At 40.8% G+C, this 18,233-nt stretch overlaps 1 protein-coding gene across 1 annotated transcript; it reads right to left on the bottom strand.

The window, feature by feature from the left end:
* Positions 1–2,224: 2,224 nt before the first annotated feature.
* Positions 2,225–16,993, bottom strand: TMEM273 (transmembrane protein 273). The gene is made up of 6 exons (XM_051801284.1): positions 16,860–16,993; positions 12,166–12,216; positions 11,288–11,398; positions 10,759–10,783; positions 5,245–5,271; positions 2,225–4,448 (listed from the first exon to the last, which is right to left on the bottom strand). The coding sequence occupies exons 1-6, from the start codon at positions 16,912–16,914 to the stop codon at positions 4,403–4,405; spliced, it is 315 nt and encodes a 104-aa protein (XP_051657244.1). The 5' UTR covers positions 16,915–16,993; the 3' UTR covers positions 2,225–4,402.
* Positions 16,994–18,233: the final 1,240 nt, after the last annotated feature.

Genomic DNA, 18,233 nt, shown 5'->3' with positions numbered 1-18,233 from the left:
GTGAGGCTCCCATTAGATGCAGCTGTGAGTGAAAGCACAGGGTTTTTCTAGGGCTTGAAGCCTGAAATATGAGAATTGAAACCAAATATATATGCAATAAGGTGAAATACTTAACAACTAACCATTCCAAAAGTAGCATTTTTGTTGGAGGCATCAGTAAAGAATGATGGTCTACTAGTTGGCTCACTCACATTGAACTTGGAAAACTTTGTCTATACTCTCTGCCCTGCTGATCCTGCATTGGCCTTTGGCACAGCATTTGGCCTGCTCCATGTCTCATTTCCCCTCTCTGTAAAGAGCAAACATGACTTCTTAGGACTACGTGAATTGCTTTCATGATATGTGAGCATGAAAATTCATAAAAATCCAGTCATGTAGTGACAGAAAGGGCAAAGGCCTTTGTGGGGGTTTTTTTTATGTATAACAGTATGGAATCAATCTATGGAATCAACCACTTCTGACAACGGAAGAAAAATAAACCAGAAAACAGTAAATTCAACAGGACCACTTTTAGCTTAGTGACACTAAGCAGAAGTTCTCTGTAGGGTGGTAGGGTCTTCTAGAAGAGCATTGGGACATGCTTGCAATGCTCTTAGGCTTCATCTAGATGTTTGTTACTAGCCCCTGAGGCAGAGAGGCTATTGGAGAAGATGGACTTCTGTCAGATCTAGGCTGGCTATATTGTAATATTCCTTGTGTGTAATGAGAGCAATTTTCAGAAGTTTGAAGCCTCTGTAAGTCCTATTTGTATAGTATAATTATCCTTTTTCTATTAGGTCTCATAGGTAAGCACTTTCTTGTGTTTTCCCATATTTGGTTAGTGAGTGAGTGTTTTGATTAAGTGCAGATATAAGAAACAGAAAAAATACTCCTGACTAAAATGACCTGATTTTTCATTTATAAATATGAGAGAAGCCAAGAAAGATTCAGGTTGCAACTATTTTGGCTATTGACATTTGCCATCCTTTCTGTTTGCGAGGAGCTGAATCTGACTCCTCTTCCTCATGGCTGCTCAGAGCAGATTTATATCAGTGGGGTCTGATTTACAGTACTCCTCCCACAGGCACTTCTTCTCTACCCATGCAGCTGTACTGAGTCCAGTGGATTTTTGCCTGATTTATTACCATGTGAACAAGGGCTGCACCAAGCTGTGTGACTCCTGCAGTTAGTTTCAATTTGCACTGATGCAGCTGACAGCAGGATTTGACTTGAATGGTCTCACTGTTGCTGTGGCACTTGCATTGTAATTAAAGCCAATGCTGCATCGTTATCTCTTTAGAAATGCATGCTGTGCCTGCACCTCTTAGCTCACTTCTTGTGTCTACAACTGTCTCCTCTTCTGAATAATTCTATTCACAAGCATCATTATGTCGCTGGGCATCTGCTGTGAGGAGACTGAGGTCCAGGCATGGCATGCCGGGGCATGTGTCCAAATCCTGACTCCAAAGTCCTTCCCACTGTTATCCATTCAGGAGAATGGCAGTGAGCTCAGGGAGAGTGTCGGGTGCTTAGCATGGGAAGGCATAACCTGTGCTAGACATGCAAACAGGCGAGTGCAGATGCCTGTTGTGGGGGTTGTGGACTGCCTGAGCCGTATCCTTGACCAAGAATTCGTGGAGCTAACAGTGTATTTTGTCTTTTGACTGAGTGCCTCCAAAATGCTCCCCTTGCATCTAGTTTTCCTTCACTGATTATTTCCAAGCACTGTTGTGCAGCTTGGCCCAAATTCAGGAGCTGTTGATGCTGCAAGTGGTGTTAGTAAAGCTGGTTGTAGGAATGGACAAAACCACCAACTTCCTGAGGGAGCAAAAGACTGTCAGGGCAGCCCCATGTAACAGTGACTAAGTGTGCCCAAACCTCCCAGTGACAGCAGAAGCAGCAGCTCTGGAGGTGCCTTGTCCCCAGCTGTCTGTCTCAGCACTGCCCATCCTTTTCCCATATCCAGGGAGCCAAGACACACACATAAAGGTTTTGAGAAATCATCTAATCACCACCCCTGCACATTTGCCTGATCAAGATTACTAATCTTAATTCTCCAGGCCTTTCTCCTCTACTGCTTATTATTTACCATTTTTTATTTTCACCTTTATTTCCCGTACTGTACCAAAACGATGTGTACTGAAACATTTGTTCACACAAATAAGGGAAGGTAATCACTTTCCTCCCTGACCACATGCTCTCTTCTGTTCCAAGTCTTAATTAAACTGATACTAAAGGAAGCAAATCAATTAACAGATACCTTACAAGATGCTTTATTCACTTACACATGTACACACAATTACTTACAAGTATCACATTACTGCTTTAGTTTATCTCTTAGCAAATGGTGCTAATGAACTACAGTGTTACTGAAATGAGTAACACACATGTAGGAATCTAGAGAAAGTGCACCAATATACCATTTTTCTCTCAAAATAAACCTTACATTTTGTTATTCAAAATGTGTGGAAAAATTACTATCCAATTTCCTTTGCACATTTGAAAAATTATCTGCTTTGTGAAGGTCAGAAAAAAAACATATTCAAATCTCTTCAGTTACAGTTCAAGTAGTAAAGTAGCTTATTATTTATAAAAACAAAATTCTGATATATCTCTTTGTATGCTCTAACAGTATGTTGACTCTAAGTCCCTGATACAGCACATCAGCTCTGCCTTTAATGTGTAGGGTTAATTGCAGCTCTTTATGATCTGAAAGTTGATTACTGGATAGGAGGCTCTGTTTTCCATGATTTTTTTGAGTGATATTTCTTAGTAACACACAGAACTTCTAGGTTAGACTTCAGTCTTACAATCGCCTTTTTTTTTTTTAAGTTGGATTACATCTATTGTATTAGTGAAGAACTGGAAAGAACTTTATTGTTAGGATCTGGCTCATGGCATAACTGAGAAGAGACAGAGGCATAAAAGCTTATTTTAAGAATATATGTTAGATGAGAGATTAAAAAAATCCATGTCTATAGACATTAGCCTGAGCTAAAAGTTTATGAAGATCCAATTTATTTACAGTTTGTGGTCTTTGGACCTGGATAATGGTTATTTGTAAGTTGCAATAAAATAGCGTAACATCCTGTTTGGAGTCATCCTGTAATGCTGCAATATAATGCTGTAATGCTCTGCCTGTGAAATATTGGGACATTACTTAATGTTGTGCATGCCATCTACCTGAGGCTCCCAAGCCTTTAAGTCCTGCTGGGTTTCCTGAGAGGAGCTGTAGGAATAGCAGAGGATGCCCAGCGTGGCATTGCTGCTGGCCAAGTGCTCCCTGAGCTCCCACAGCTGGGATTTGCTGCCCTGTCTTCAGAAGTGGAAAGGAAAGCCTGGCTTGGAATACAAAAATCTTCCTGCTTTTCTCGCACCTTGTAATGACAATATGTTACATACAGCAGTCTTGAAAGAAGAGGATTAAACAGAATGGAATCTACAGCATTGTTTTCCAAAGCCACAGGCTCACAAATATAGTAGAAGTTTGGAAATGTTTACAAAGTAACTTGGGTTTACACTATTTAAAATTATTTAAACTATTCTAAATGTTCTGAGACAAAGCTCTAAATTTTCTTTTTGTCACTCCTGCTGTAAGAAGCTTGTAACTGGCAAGCAATTTTGATGCAATCAAGTACACTGGAATACACAAAGCTAGAACAAGAATGAAGATTCTGTGAAATTATTCACAAATTCTAATTGAACTTAGTGCATTTTCTTATACTAAAAAAATAGAGATGGGTTAATTCTGGAAATATCAGATTAGCTTGTTTGTACAGTGTTGACATGAAATGTCAACAAAACATGAAAAACATTATTTCAAAAGGAATTTTTCACTTTAAATGGCCATAATTCATTTAAAATGGCTGAAATCAGCACTACCACCTACAGACAAAAGACATCATTACTAAATCTAAAAAAAATAAAACTTTAAAATGGCTGAATGTTTTTCTATTAACACAAAACATATATTTCCTGAAAAATTTGAGAAGCCTTGTGTTGCTTCAAATTCAAACGAATGATTTTCCAACTTGGTGCAGTCATTATTAACCGATCTTGAAATATGGGAGTGATCATGAATTCTGCTCCTGAATTATATTGCTACCTTTTTTATTAGCTTGTATTTAATTGATTTTAGAAATCAATCATATACTTATCACAGACTAAATAGGATCTATTAATGAACAGAACTCATCTATTTTGTTTTCTTCATACATTTTGTTCATATACATGCTGCTGGGCATTGCAGGCTTTTTGGGTGCAAGTGACTGAAGTTAGCATGCACTATAAGCTCTTCCTGTAATCAATCAATCAACCTTTCAACTAAAGAACAAAGAAAGGAATTGGTATTGGTAAGATTTCTGCCTGTGCACAAGAGACTTCTATTGATCCTCAGACCAGGTAACTGTTGATTGCAAAAGGGTTATTGATCTTTTGTACTTAGGTTTTCCAGTACATGGATGTCATCTCTGAAAAGAAAGAAAAATCACAGGTTAACAGTTACTCTCTGACTTTGGTTTTACATAACATCATTGTAAAAACTCAGCTGGCAGATGCTCAGATAAAAATCACAGGAATTCTAGAAAATTATTAATGGAGCTGCTGGAATTACATTCATGAAATTCCTTTCACTTAGCTTTTTTTTGCTAGGTGTTTCTTTGTACCTTTGGAAGTATCTGTTTTTTCCTGAGTGAATTAACAGAACAAATGCATGATTGTGGCTGTTGTGGTGACTTCCAGATGCCCTCATCACTGCCAGATAGGAATCCACTAGCAGCAAGGAATGCACTTTAGGGTAGCATCCTACTGTAAGAACTGCTCCCTGTACTGCAGGTACTGGACTATTGTCATTTGGGTACTTCCCAGTATTGCCTTGACACAGGAGTGGGGAGCAGCTGAGCAGCTCCTGGATCCCTATCGTGGCTGCATCTTTCTTGTTACTTACTACTTCAAGTACCTGCCAATGTGGGGGCAGCTGCATTGCAGCTGCATAGGGCAGGCAGCTCTGCAACATGTCTGGGCCTTATGTCAGGGTATTCCAGGTACACAGCTGGGAAGCTGGAGGATGGGGCCCTTAAATTACCTGCCTAAAGCCACACAGAGTGTCTGGCAGATCCAGGCTGTCAGTAGGAGCTCAGGGTAACCCCACAGCCTTTATTGCTGTGCAACCTTTACCTATGTAAATGTGACTCTACAGCTTCTGTGTGTCTGCCTAGGCACTCCACCCCCCTGTACCACCAGCATTCCCCTTCCCCCAGAACATACCTGTTTTGGCTTGATCCCATGTTTGACCTACAAAGTATAGAGTGTGAGATGTTAATTGTGACCTTCAGAGCAGTAATCAAAGCTGAGAATTCAAATGAGCAATGCATTAGGAGTTGGGGAAATGTAGGAACTTTTTTCTCTTTTCTTCACTGCTCTTAATCTTTTATTCAGTTTTACTCCATCTAGTGTCAGCACTTGGGAATAAGATCTTGTCTTACAGCCTTGATTTGTTTATATTAGACCTCACTGCTCTAAGCCCATAAACTTCTGTGAACTGCTGAGAAATACACCATGGATCCCCAAGCACTTGCAGCCTACAAGGCAGAAGTCAGCATCACTTTGTGATACCCATTTCTTTCAGCTTGCTATTTGTTCTCTGACACCAGGTTGTAAAATGCACATGGAATATGGAGACTGGATGATTATAAGCAACCATCAGAAGAAAAACAAACAGCTGTGATCATACTTAGTACAGATTGTTCAAGGCAGAACTCTTGGAAAGTTGAAGATAAATGAAGATAATGGGTACAGACAGTACCCATGATCTTAAAAAAAGAATTTATAAATAATCTTATTTTATGAGATGTCACTGAAAAAGGCTCCTAGGAGTCCACCTGAAATCAGTGATTCCTTTTTCATAAGTTTAGAGTGAATTTGTGTGCAGAAATTGCATGTGATACAGGCAAATCTGTGATCTGGAATGCACAGGAGCTCTGATTTGATCCTGTTCTTTTCTAAGACCCGTGGCACTCCGAGTCTCTTGCATCAAGAGGCCTTGTTTTGATTTGGTTTCAAGCTGTTGTTTAGTTATCATAGCAGCTTTCATTCCTAGCTAATCCCATGTTGTCACCTCTCTGACAAGCCCTAGTCAATACAAAGCTACTCAGTCCGGTTGGCAGACAGGTGCTGCCAGGGAGCAGGAGGCTCTGTGCTTGGTGGTATCTAGTATTTGAGTTATCCTGGGTGCCTGTTGACAGGAGTGAAGAGGGTACTCTTCCAGAAATATTTCTGAATTTTTTTTATCCAGACTTGCAGAAGCTCCAGAGAGAGGTAGAATTACTCGCTTATTGCTGGAATCAGTTGCACCAGCAAGTTTGCCAGCAGAGGCCATGATGGCTGTGGAAAGAATTGCCGCTGACAGGTGTCTGAATATTACCAGGAAAGCATTCTCCTGACTCAGCAAGTTGGGCACCAACTCTTACAATCAAATTATTTAAAGCTGTTCAAGACTAGCCTCAAACAGTTGTGCAGAAGAGTAGGAAGGAGTAAGGATTCCTCCCTGTTTGGCAGCTGTGAAAAGGTCAACCACAAAGGCAGCCCCTAGATCCGAAGGGAGCGCAGGCATCCTGGGCCAGATGCCCTCCCAGGGAATGTGGAGGGTGGCCAGGGAGTAGCAAAAAATAGCCAGAAGTGTGGCTCTGCCCATCAGGCTGGTAGCTGGCATCAGTGAAGTATGCTGTATCCTGGAAACGGGTTTAATGAATTAATCTCACCCTAACAGTTTGGGCCATACTTATGTATATATATATAACTGTGTCTCGGTGTGTGTCTGTATACAAAGTATTCCCTCCATTCAGGAATGGTGCTAGGAGGAGCTGAGAACGTGAAAGTGCCTACAGAGTGTCTTAGTGCTGCCTCTTAAAGCCTCTGTCCCCAGCATAGTGCAAAGCTTAGTGTCCTTGATTTTGAAGTGTGTGATATAAAGATTAATTTCATTTTATGGAAAAGGTAACCTGAACCAGTGACTTGTCCAAGGTTGCTGAGAAGAACAAGTTCAGCTAAACAGGACAGTGGCAGAACTAGGTAGAAAAGCCAGTTTATTGGTCTAGTCACTGGTGACTATTCCCTCAACACAGAATGGGTATTGACATTTTGTTTATGCAAATGTATATGTGCAAGTTGAGACAGCCATTTCTGCTGACATCATTTGCCCATTTTTTAACATTTACACACACATGGAGTTGTTTAGGCCATCTCTGCTCATAGTTAAGTTATTTGCAATAGCATGCATTATTTGTGCAGCTTTTATATATTTTCCATTAAACCCAGTTCCCAGGATGCGTGCTGAGAAAACTTAAGGCAGTGAATACAGCCTTCAGTCTATCACCCATCCAATAATCCCTACTGGATCTGTTGAGAAAGGAGTTGGGCCTGCTCCAGTGTATCACCAGGGCCAGACTCATCTTGTGCAGGTGAGATCTACTCAGTGAAGTGCAAATGCACGTTTGCTTAAGGGGACTGTAGCTCTCCAAGTTGTCTTTCACTCCCATTCTCCCCATAGGTGTTCACTGCTGGTATTTGGCCATGGTGGCAATGTGAAGGGAGGCTCTGCAGTCAAAATAGACTACACAGGAATAATTTTTGATTGATTTTGCAAGGCTTATTTAGATCATGAAAGAGGCTAAGTGTCTTTGTTTGCTCTGTTTTTCCTTATTTGTAAACAACTAACAACTTATGAAAACTTTGTTGACCTGATGATTGAGTTGTTTGTAGAATATATTACTTGGCAGAATGAAAGACTTCTGAAGGTCTGCTTGGAAAAACAAGATTGGCAAGTGAAAGTATAGAGTATAGCTGAGGGAAGTTAAGAGAATCCATTCAAGTCTTTGAGCTCAGAGGTGTCAAAGATTCTGCTGAATCTACATGGCCCATCTGTTCCAGAACCGAGGAGATGAAACTGACTTCATAATTTGAAAGGAATATTCCTGGAAGAGGAAAAGAAAAAAAGAGGCTTTTGAACTTTGGAAGATGAAGACTCAGGGCCAAAGGGTGCAGGTAAGTTTGTTTGTGAGTTCAGATTCTGGTGACTAGACAGGTTGTGTCTCTCATTTGCAGGTGATAGTATCAGTGATATGACTCATGCCTATGTTTTTTGCTTCCTGTTAAACGATGCATTCTGCAATTCACAGTGTTCCACACCAAGCTGGACTATTTGGATCGGAAAGAACTGCTCTCAACTGCTTTAAAACAAGACATTTGCCTTTCTATCTGACTTCAAACCAGTTTGAAATATATGAAATTTTAAGATCAGATCTTGTTCACTATCTCTGTCTGTCAGGCTGCTGACCTGAACATGATAAATATTAGGAAAGAGACTCTGTGACAGTTCTGCTACTTGGAAGGAACTCCTGCTCAATATTCAAGTCTGTTTATGATTGCCCAAACCTAGTCTTTGCCCTGCCATCCATCTGCGATGTTTATATTTTCAAAGTAGAGGATTTCGCCTCCAATGCAATTCATTGCTCTGTTTTAGAGTTTTTCAGAGCAGACTGGAGGCTTTCAAGGTGTGGTAACATCCTGAGACCTTCTCCATTCACCTAAAGAACGCTACAATTCTCAAAAATATCTCGTGTTTCTCAAGCACAGCCTAGAAAAGGACAGGGAAGTCAGTCTCTTAGAAGTCAAGATGGAAAATACAAGAGAATATCTAGATGAAGCTTTGGGTAGGAAAAGAAAATCACCAAAACACTTGGCAAGCAGCTCCCAAGTTCTTCCTCTTCTTCCTCTCTTCCATCAAACATCAGAATAATTTGTGTATTGCATTTAAAACCTCATCTCCTGCTGGGTCCTGTAGAACCCAGTGAGTAGCATGGGAAATTTTGTTGTGTGCTGTTGCCCAGGATGTGTTGACAACAAATTCATTTGCAGCAGATTTAAAATATGTACCTTTTCCCTTTTAGTAAACATTCTCTATCTCACCACCCTTCTTGTCTCTGTATGTCTCTTTCTTTGTCTCCTGTCAAAATAAATCTGGCTGCCATGCACTGTAGTTAACTCAAAATATTGCTAGCATTAAATGTGCCCAGACATTTTTATGAATACATTAAACTTGCATGAAATTTTTAGGCATTATAATTTACCAAGCTTACACCAAGATGGCATTTGATACTGACATGAGCTATTAATTAAAAAAGAGGACGTTAAATAATTGTCAGTTGACATCTAAATTACTGTTCTGTTGGCTGACAGAAGCTTGCCTCAAGCCTTTCTCTTCTCAAGTGTTAGTAAATATCCCATTGAGTTTAAGGGCATCCCATCCTGAATTGATTGTTTAAATCTTAATGTTATATACCTGACTAAATAAAGCAGTAAATGCTGTTAATTGTTTCACAATGAGCTGTCAGTATCATGTGGGTGTAAAAACACTTGTGTTTGAAGTATTTGGGAAACTATCAAGGGAGACACATTGGAATGCTTCCTGACTTTACTGGAAATCTGTTCTTGCAATGTGTTGGTTAGGGTCAGTACCAGCTAAACGGGGTTCTAACACAGACAATGATTATCTGCATCAAGGCCTTCAACTGGTAGGAGGCTGAGCAACTCCATCGACTATGAAAGTACTGTGCTGGGTAATACTCACTCGGAGTATTTCCCAGCAGGGAAATTATTGAGTGGCTTAAGGCATTTGTGGAAAAAATGATGTGAAATTTTGAACAAAATTTGGCTGAAGGTGAATTTGGTGAGTGTTCTAACAGCTGGGTTAAGGGTTTTTTCCCTGAACGAACATTAATAATCATAACTAGTCAAGCAGAAAATGAAGCTGTCTGCAAAAGATATGCCAGTTCTCCTATCCTAAAAGGGTGGTGTCTTGATTAACACTGAGGGTTTCAGGTTGCCTGTAACCCTGAGGGATTCAGGATTGCTATATGGTTGGTTGGAGTAAATCTAGAACCAGGTGATTTCAGATAATGGACTTACTTTATCAAAGGGTTTTCTAGGACTAGCCACTGGTCTAAAAATTCCATGAATTAGAATTCCCTTCAGAACTGAAGGAGGTACCTAAAATCAACTTAGACCTAATTACCACATGTGTCTCTGGTGACCTGACTAAATGGGAAACTATGACATATGGAGAAAAATAACCATGATAAAAATGAGCAGCTTGAATTTTCTTGAAGAATCTCCTCCTGTAGCACTTACACTGCAGGTACTCAGCACAAGTAATATTTCAATGCTCTTTTCAGGAAATAAACTGAGAGAAATTGTGGTGGTTTTGTGTTTGTGATGGTTTGGGGATTTTCTTTTTTCCATGGCCATACTGGTTCTGGGTAAGGGTGAGGAAAGTGAAGGGCAAAGATGCATCCCTTCCAGCAGGAATGATCATTGCATGACCTTGACCTGTAAGAGCTTGGAGTGAAGGGAATTCTCCGAAGTGAGATCCAGAAACAGTAATAACCTTTGATGAAGCCATTTACCCAGAGTTTGCTATTATTATATATAGTATAATTTTTAAAAAAAGAAGCTCAATCACAAGTGTTTGAAGGATTTTCTTTATAAAAAGGATCTCAGTCTCATGGGATTTCTTGTGTAGTTCTGAAATGTTAAAAACCCCATTACAAGGAATTTCCTTTTTCCACATAGATCCACAAGATATCCCAATCCTCTAGAGGCTTACATATGTGTCATGTGCAATCATTCAAATGGCAGTCATGGGAAAGCATCATGCGTAAAGAGAGAGAGGAGTTAAACATGGTTTGTGTATCACACTGCCTCAGAAAACACAATGACTCTTACCTTCTATCCATTTTGCCATCTGACTCTAAAGAGAGAACAAGACAATGTGGTTAATTACAAAACCAGGAACAGGGTGGTGATAGGCCTGTGCAGAAGCTGTAAGGAGGGAACCAGGAGAATATAGTTACAGCTGGTAAAGATACAGCCATCCTTTCTGAGGCAAAACTCTTTTGATATTTGTGTCATGCAACTCTCCTAAAGCCCACCCTGATTCTTCCAGCTGGAATATCTCATGTTCATTTCCTCAGAGCTGTATCTTTGCTAATATTTTGGCTGGTTTGGGTTTGGCTGTAGCACATACCCAGAATATCATGAGAAACAACTTTGAGGCTAAAGAGTTGATGATACTGAAATGTGAATCTACAGTTCCAGGCAGCCCATCACTTCAGACATGTTTAAAATAGTCCTTCATAGGAAAACTAGGGCTGTTGTACATACACAATTACTAACACTGAAGCTCAGATCTGCTGTATCAGAAGATAAGGAGAACTAGATCTCTAGATAAGGGATCAGGAGTATTTTTTCTTACCTCCAGAGACATGGTCCAACATTTGGGTTTTGATCATGCATATGATTAATGCTACAAAAACAATTGACAGAAGTGCTCCCAGAGTAGTTCCTATAATAACATATGTGTAATCTGCAAATATGGAAAACAAGTCAGCGAGTATACACCATTAAGTAATAAATGCAGTCTTTTGTTTCAGATCTGACACAAAGTTTCCAAAGTTTAAATGCATCCCTAAAAAATGATAACACTGGACCAGACTAGGTAGCTGAGAAGAGTCTGAGTCTACTCTTTCAAACCCCTGCATATCATGAATCCATGTGAACTCATTGCTAAGGGGCTCAAGGGTGTTTTATGGTAATGAACAACTTCAGCCTTTGGTGCGTGCAGGTCTCAGATAAGTTTTAGAGCTAGGGTTACACTTTCCCCCTGAAGCAAAATACCCCATTCCCACTCCTTTGCCACTCTGCATCCTGCCAAACTCTTACTGCACATATCCACCTCCTAGTCCCTAGCCTCCTGTCATGCCTGACTGTTCTGCCTCTAAGTTTTTGCTGGGGGGAAGGAGGGGAATTTTTGAGTGTAAACTATGCACCATGTTGTGATTTTGCATCACTGTGTGTACATGAGGGTCTGCCTCCATATGTCAAGCAGGAAGGTGCATGTGCTCAGGATCTGTGTTGCAGGCTCTCTACTCCCTATGCTCATTATGCTTACCTAAAAGTAATTTAAAGCATCAGTCACATGACAGGACTCTGCTGCGCTAGGCAAATAAAAACGTGCAATCAGATACTTATCTTTTACACATAATAAGTACATAAAGTCTTCTAAAGACATTCAATTTTGTTACTTTGCCTCTAACTTCCTGTCTGGAAGCAAAAATCTCACCATGAACTCACCTATTTCCTCTTCTGGATTTCCAGAAGCATATGTCTTTGCTCTCCAAAAATCTAGAATGGAAACATTTTAGCCTGTTAGGACATTGAGCAGAATGCCATATCTGGCTATTTCCAAGGGGATTGTTTATTCTAATAAAGCTTAAGATAGTATCTGAGGCTTCCCGAAGTAGTCAAGTTAATGGGGGCATCCTAGAAATGTGGCCATTATGTTCCACTTTTTGGACAGAATAGAAAATACAGTTTCAAAATTTTATGTTTATTCCACAGTTTCCTCACTGCAGGCCTGAGAGGTCTATGCGAGATGAGCTGCTATAAACCAAGAAAAAGATTACAGATGCACTAAAGCTAACAAGACATGCTAACAAGTGAGGATATGGTACACCACAGCCCCCTTTCCAGAAAATATGAATCCCAATCCTGCTTGTAGTTCCAGTCTTCTAAATATGTTTTATTGCTGTCAGAGAAGAGAGTCTTTTCCCCTTGCAAGAAAACTTTATGGGCTGGGAGAAAACCTTTACAGAGACTCCTTTGCCAAGTTCCCTGTTCATGAGAAGGACACCTCCTGGCCCTTCCCTTCTCCATAAAGCCACTGAGTTGTGTTGCCTGACAGTCACTGTGTGCAGGCCCTCAGAGTGGAGTGGCCCTGAAGAAAATAATTCATTCCCACATACTTCATGAAGAAAACATATTCAACATTTAAAAAAAAAAAAAAAAGAGGAAAAGGAGAAGTCTTATTTCATTTTAAGATTGCTTGATTATTATAGAAAATAGATAAAAATGTACACTCAAATGTTTTTTCAGTAATAGGCGTGCAAGGATGTTTCCAGCAGTCTTTTCAAGTAGCTCCATATGATATGACTGACATGCCTGAGGTGCCTGGACCATGAGAAGGATTTAAAGACAGATATGACTCCTGCCTTTCAAAACAGCATGCTGCTAAATTTCTGCACATGCCTCAGGCAGAACATGAAGTCCTCACCTACAGCTATTGCTCTTTGGCAATCCACTGCTGGGGTGACAGTACATATGGCAGCTGCTGGGAATACAGCTGCTTTGCACACAACATCATCTTTTCACTGGCATTCCACCATAGTGGGGAACTGTGAGGGAGTATCATTTCACTGAAACTCAAGTAGAATTTTAATGTCTTAAATGCATCCAGTTTTCCTACTGCTAAGGTGTCCAGCATTGTAAGTCCCAGCTCCTCTCCTCCACTTCTTGTGGAGAATATTTATTGTGGAGAAGTATTTCCTATTTTACATAAGCAGAAATGTTTTCTCTCTAAAAGCCCCGTGACACTTAGAGAGGGAGTTAGAAGGGGTGGAGAATCTATGGTTATACTGGCTATATTAAATGACCAAAATCAAAGTTATAAAGATAAGGCAATTTAAAGAGGAAAAAAAAGGTCTAAGACTACACAATGGATGTAAAAAGCATAGCTTCTGTTTTTCCAGATTAAAAACCAGTCTCTTTGCTCCCGCCTGTGATTTTATTTCATTATAAATTTTAAAAAACCCACCTTTCTCCCATCCCCTTAATTATTCTTTGTGCTCATATGAAGAATGTTTTAAATTCAAACATAATAAAAGTGATATTGTATTACTTTTATTATCCTAATGATCATAATACATGGACCTTAATGTATGCTTTCTAATGGAATTAAACCAGTGACAGATTATGTGTTTTATGGCAGAAATAATATTTTACATGGAATATTTTACATAGGTCAGTTTAATATATTGAGATTAAATTACTAGTTTCTTTTTTTTAAAGGGAGGGAAATCTCTGAAAACCCACAAGACTAAAGAGAATATTTTCAATTCATACTTCCAATATGGTTTTAATTAAGGTTTAATATCATTTAGTGGGTGCTGCTTAAGTACCATTTGCTTTTGAAGACTGTGTTAGGTGTCTTCCGTTTGTTTAATTTTCTTTTTGGGTGGATAGAGATGGATTAACTAATTCAAATACATGTTTTTCTGTTTGATCTCTATCTCATCTTCAGTTTAGATTTTCTGGGGACGCACACAACCCTCCTGGTTCAGAGCGGTTAGAAACGATGCCTTAAACTCTGCCGTGTTCTAGTCCTAGTGCTAGCTTTCTAACTCCCTGTCTCTGTGTATGAGGTTATGACTAACTCCCACACATGAATATACCCTCTGGACTGGGAGAATATAGGCTTCTGGGTGGAAGAGCCTTGCAGACGAATTTGATATCTGTACTTGAGTGACTTGTGGATCATTTCTCAAAGACTCTCGAAGCAACTGATGGTTGACGCTCTTTCCCCTCTCCTGAGTGCCTGGCTCAGACACAGCGTGGAACTGGCACTAGAGCAGAGATGTGCCCCGCGGGGCTCTGGCAGCACCAGGACGCCGGTAAGAGGTGCGGGCTGCATTTCCAGCAGATGGGGGGACATCCTCATGAGCGCGTTGTCGGCAGAGAGTCTGGAGATGAGACTGCAGACTGGGTGGGTCTTGCACTGGAGGTGGGGGGAACAGAGAAAGAGTAACCGTGAATGCACTGTGGGAGCCCGTGGGAGGAGCCAGGATTGGTGAGGTGTGCTGGAGCCAGGCGTGCCGCTGGGGAGGCTCTTACTGCTGTCAGCAAAGGCAGTCCTCTGCCAGAGTGGTTACGCCCTCCGAGGTAGAGCTGCTGAGCAAGTGATGGACCTGCAAATAAATCCATTGGGCTGGGAGCCCCTTGTCTGTGGTGTAACCCTGGGCAGACTTAGCCGTCCTCAGACCTGCTGCACACGGAGCTGAGCTAAGCAGAAGACAGCTTTTGAGCCGCACGGAGGGACATCCTGTTCTCCCCGTTCTCCCTGCGACATAAGTCTGCTCACGCGGTGCCTTGCCCAGAGGGCAGGGCGGTGAAGAAAATGATGCAGAATGCAATTTGGGCATAAGATCAGGGAGCAAGAATAGCTCCGTTTCCCCACATGATTAGATATTGTAAACAACTCCCAGCCATAACCTGCAGTGCTAAACAGCAATGTGTGCCTCTTCTTTCTCAGTACACAGCAGTTGCCTTAGTTCCTTTGCTTGTAGCCTCGTGCTTCCATGTGACTTTCTTCTCCCTTCCTCCCCCGACTCAGATTTCTTATTGTAGCAAATAATGGCTGGTCCTGTGGAACTGCAGCAGCCAGGGGCTTAGTGCCATTTATCTTTGGGGCAGCAAATGGAAAAGGAAGCAAATATCTAGGGAAACTCAGAGCAGAAAAAAGGGATGGCTCACAGGGAGTGTCTGAGCAACTCCAGAGTCAAGCAAGAAATGACCATGGCAACAAAGGAATGACAGGCAATTATCCTGCTGGAAACCATTACTGAAAATCAAAATATAAAAAAATAAAAGTATTTTAGCTGGTATTTAGTTTAGCAAAATTTCCAACTACATGTAAATTTAGTAATAGAGGCACTGTTGGCATCCCAGTAAACGAGTTCTTTCATTAGAACTCAAATTAGAGGCAAAATCCTTCACTTTAGTAAGAGATGAGGGCAGGAGTCACTCTTACATGGAGACAGAAATTTGTTGAGTTGCAGTCTGTGCTAGGCATTCCTCCTTCCAAGGCATATAGCCTGCCTATACTTTTCCATGTAAGCACTTGGAGGCATTTTCCCTATATCTATTACCTTTGCTCTAAGTAAATGCTACTGTATTAATGGGACTTGTGCCATTTGATTGCTGAGCCAGAACTAGTCAGTCACTATGGAGCAGGCATGGCTGATTTCACAACTCTAAGAACAGTTGGTTACCCATATCCTGTGTGGTGGACAGTGGTCATTCCTCTGGAGTCTTCGAAGTGTCAGTGGAAGGGTGCAGAGGGCTTGAAGGGCCAACAAAACCAGACAGAGCAACAAATTCCTGTGTGTATCCTGAGGATGGGTAGAGCACTGCTGTAGATCTATGGATAGGTTTGCTTGCAGAAGGTGAGGCAGGAGTGGATATCCAGTGGACAAAAGCTGGAATAGCTGGTCTACATGCCTCGGGGGCGGAAACTGCCCTTGTGGGATTCCCCAAACGTAGGTGGTGATTTTCTGTGAATGCCTGCATGAAGCAGGGTAGTGTGGGAGTGCGCATTACGTAAAAAATGAGGCTTTTGCCACCAGAGGGTGCCTGCCCCCTTACCAAAGGTCGGCAATAGCCCATGTAACTGCTGCCAGCTCTCTCCTCCCCATTAGTTCAGGTTGTCCCAGTGTTAATAGCACCCCTGCTGAGCCCTACTTCTTCCCCGCACAAAGTGGAGATGACTTCAGAGACAGGTCGTGAGAAAACCCTGCTTTGTGCTGGCAGGGAGCATTAGAAGCAGCGTGAGTCAGGAGCATCAAAGTCCTGTAAGGGAGAGTTGCAGAGTCCAGAAGTGGCTTGAAGTTAACATGCACACAGATCAACTTTTCCCTCGTACTCTATTAAAAGTAATGTTTTCTATACAGTGCCAAACAGCAGCTCTGTCATCTCATCTACAAAGCTGCAGGTATTTAACTTCATGGTGTCTTCTGACCCCTTAGCACTCAGAATAGGAAATGTTAGCTAGAAAATTCAGCAAAATATCCATCTGTCTCAATGAATGTTCTTTCTCCAAGGAACAAAGTTTTAAACAACGTACATACAATTAGACTGCGGAATAAATAAGCCCACCAAGCTCAGGAAAAAAAGCTCTCAAAAGGAATGGAAAAGAAATACATTAGATCACTTACATAAAAGAAGAAGAAATGCTGTTAGGACTGATATCCAACTTGTCAGTAAGGTCATTATGAAGTTTGGACAACAGAGTGGTTTCACCAAGTTTTCTGAATTATGCTCTTCAGCAGTGTCTTAAAAACAACAACAAAAAAAAGGCAAACCAAAAAAACCTAAAGTGGGTCACATGACCCTTGAGAAACTGTGGTCACATCCTGAGTAGTTACATTTGCAAAAGGAAGTTTCCTTTTTTGGTTTTAAGTTCAACATATAAACAAACTCCCCACTTTAAAATGTTTTGTGGAGAAGGTGGACAGCCAACAGTCACAGCCTGGTTCAGCTCTTTCGCTCTCTCAGGAACCTTTAAACACTAATAGTTATTTTTACAGAATTGAAAAAGTCCTACTACAGTGAATTTGTCTGTGCTGAAGTCTTATAAATCCATGGACCAGTGAGTGGATTTTCTGTCTTAGAAGAACTTCCTAAGGCATTCTCTCTCAGTATTGCTAGCTTTTTCTTGAACTCAACATGAATGCTATCATAGTGTTCTGAGAAAAGGACTTGTTTGAATATTTCCCTTTGATAATCAGCTTTTGCAGGAACAGAGGAGAAGCAGCTCACCATGGCCGCTAAACCATTGCAAGCCAGTTCCTGAAAAATAACTTCTACCTAAGAAAAATGTCTCAGTATAGTAGGAACTAAAAAGCATCAGATGATGTTTCTGATACGAGTCAAGCTTATTCTTTGAATCAGAGTAAAAAACACATATTTTTCTGCTCTTCATGAAAATTTATCTCCTTAAATGAATTAATCTGTCCCACAACTGAATGACAGCAAAACAAACAAATAAATATTAATGCATTTTGCTAAGTGAACACATTCCTTCAAACTCATTTCAGGCCTGTCCTTCAGAGGGGAAAAGCACAAGAACACAGGCCTTATTTCTTTGCAGCACAGGTCTCTGGAAGGTCTCTATATTGCTTTTATCTCTTGCTTATTGATGTGCCTTTCTGCTTTAGAATTGTCCTTTGCTGTCTATCTTCAGCTCATGTGGATGCTTATATGCTCCAGTCAAAATAATCTGAAACACATCTTGTGTGAGAAGTTTTAAGAGAGAAAACTCCTGAATATTTCTACTGTTGGTGAAGGAATGTCTGAGCAATCTGGTCTCAGTAGAATCTCACTTCTTAAGGCTGGATGAAATATCTGTCTTGCTGAGTAAAGTACAGTTGTGAGGCCTTCCTTCCAGACATGTGTTTTTTATGGGACCATTGTAGTCCATAAGGAATGATGGTGACTGGCGCATGTGTATGGCCAATGACTGCAAATTAGCATGATGTTGACAAATGTTAAGTTGCTTTGACAGACTCAGTGAAAAATTGTATTCATGT

This window comes from Manacus candei, unplaced genomic scaffold (genome assembly GCF_025592945.1).
Source record: "Manacus candei isolate 608988 ecotype Guabito, Panama unplaced genomic scaffold, ASM2559294v1 h1tg000050l, whole genome shotgun sequence".
NCBI classification, from domain to species: domain Eukaryota; kingdom Metazoa; phylum Chordata; class Aves; order Passeriformes; family Pipridae; genus Manacus; species Manacus candei.
The sequence above is the reverse complement of the archived record's forward strand: the minus strand, read 5'-3'. Positions and strand labels throughout refer to the sequence as shown.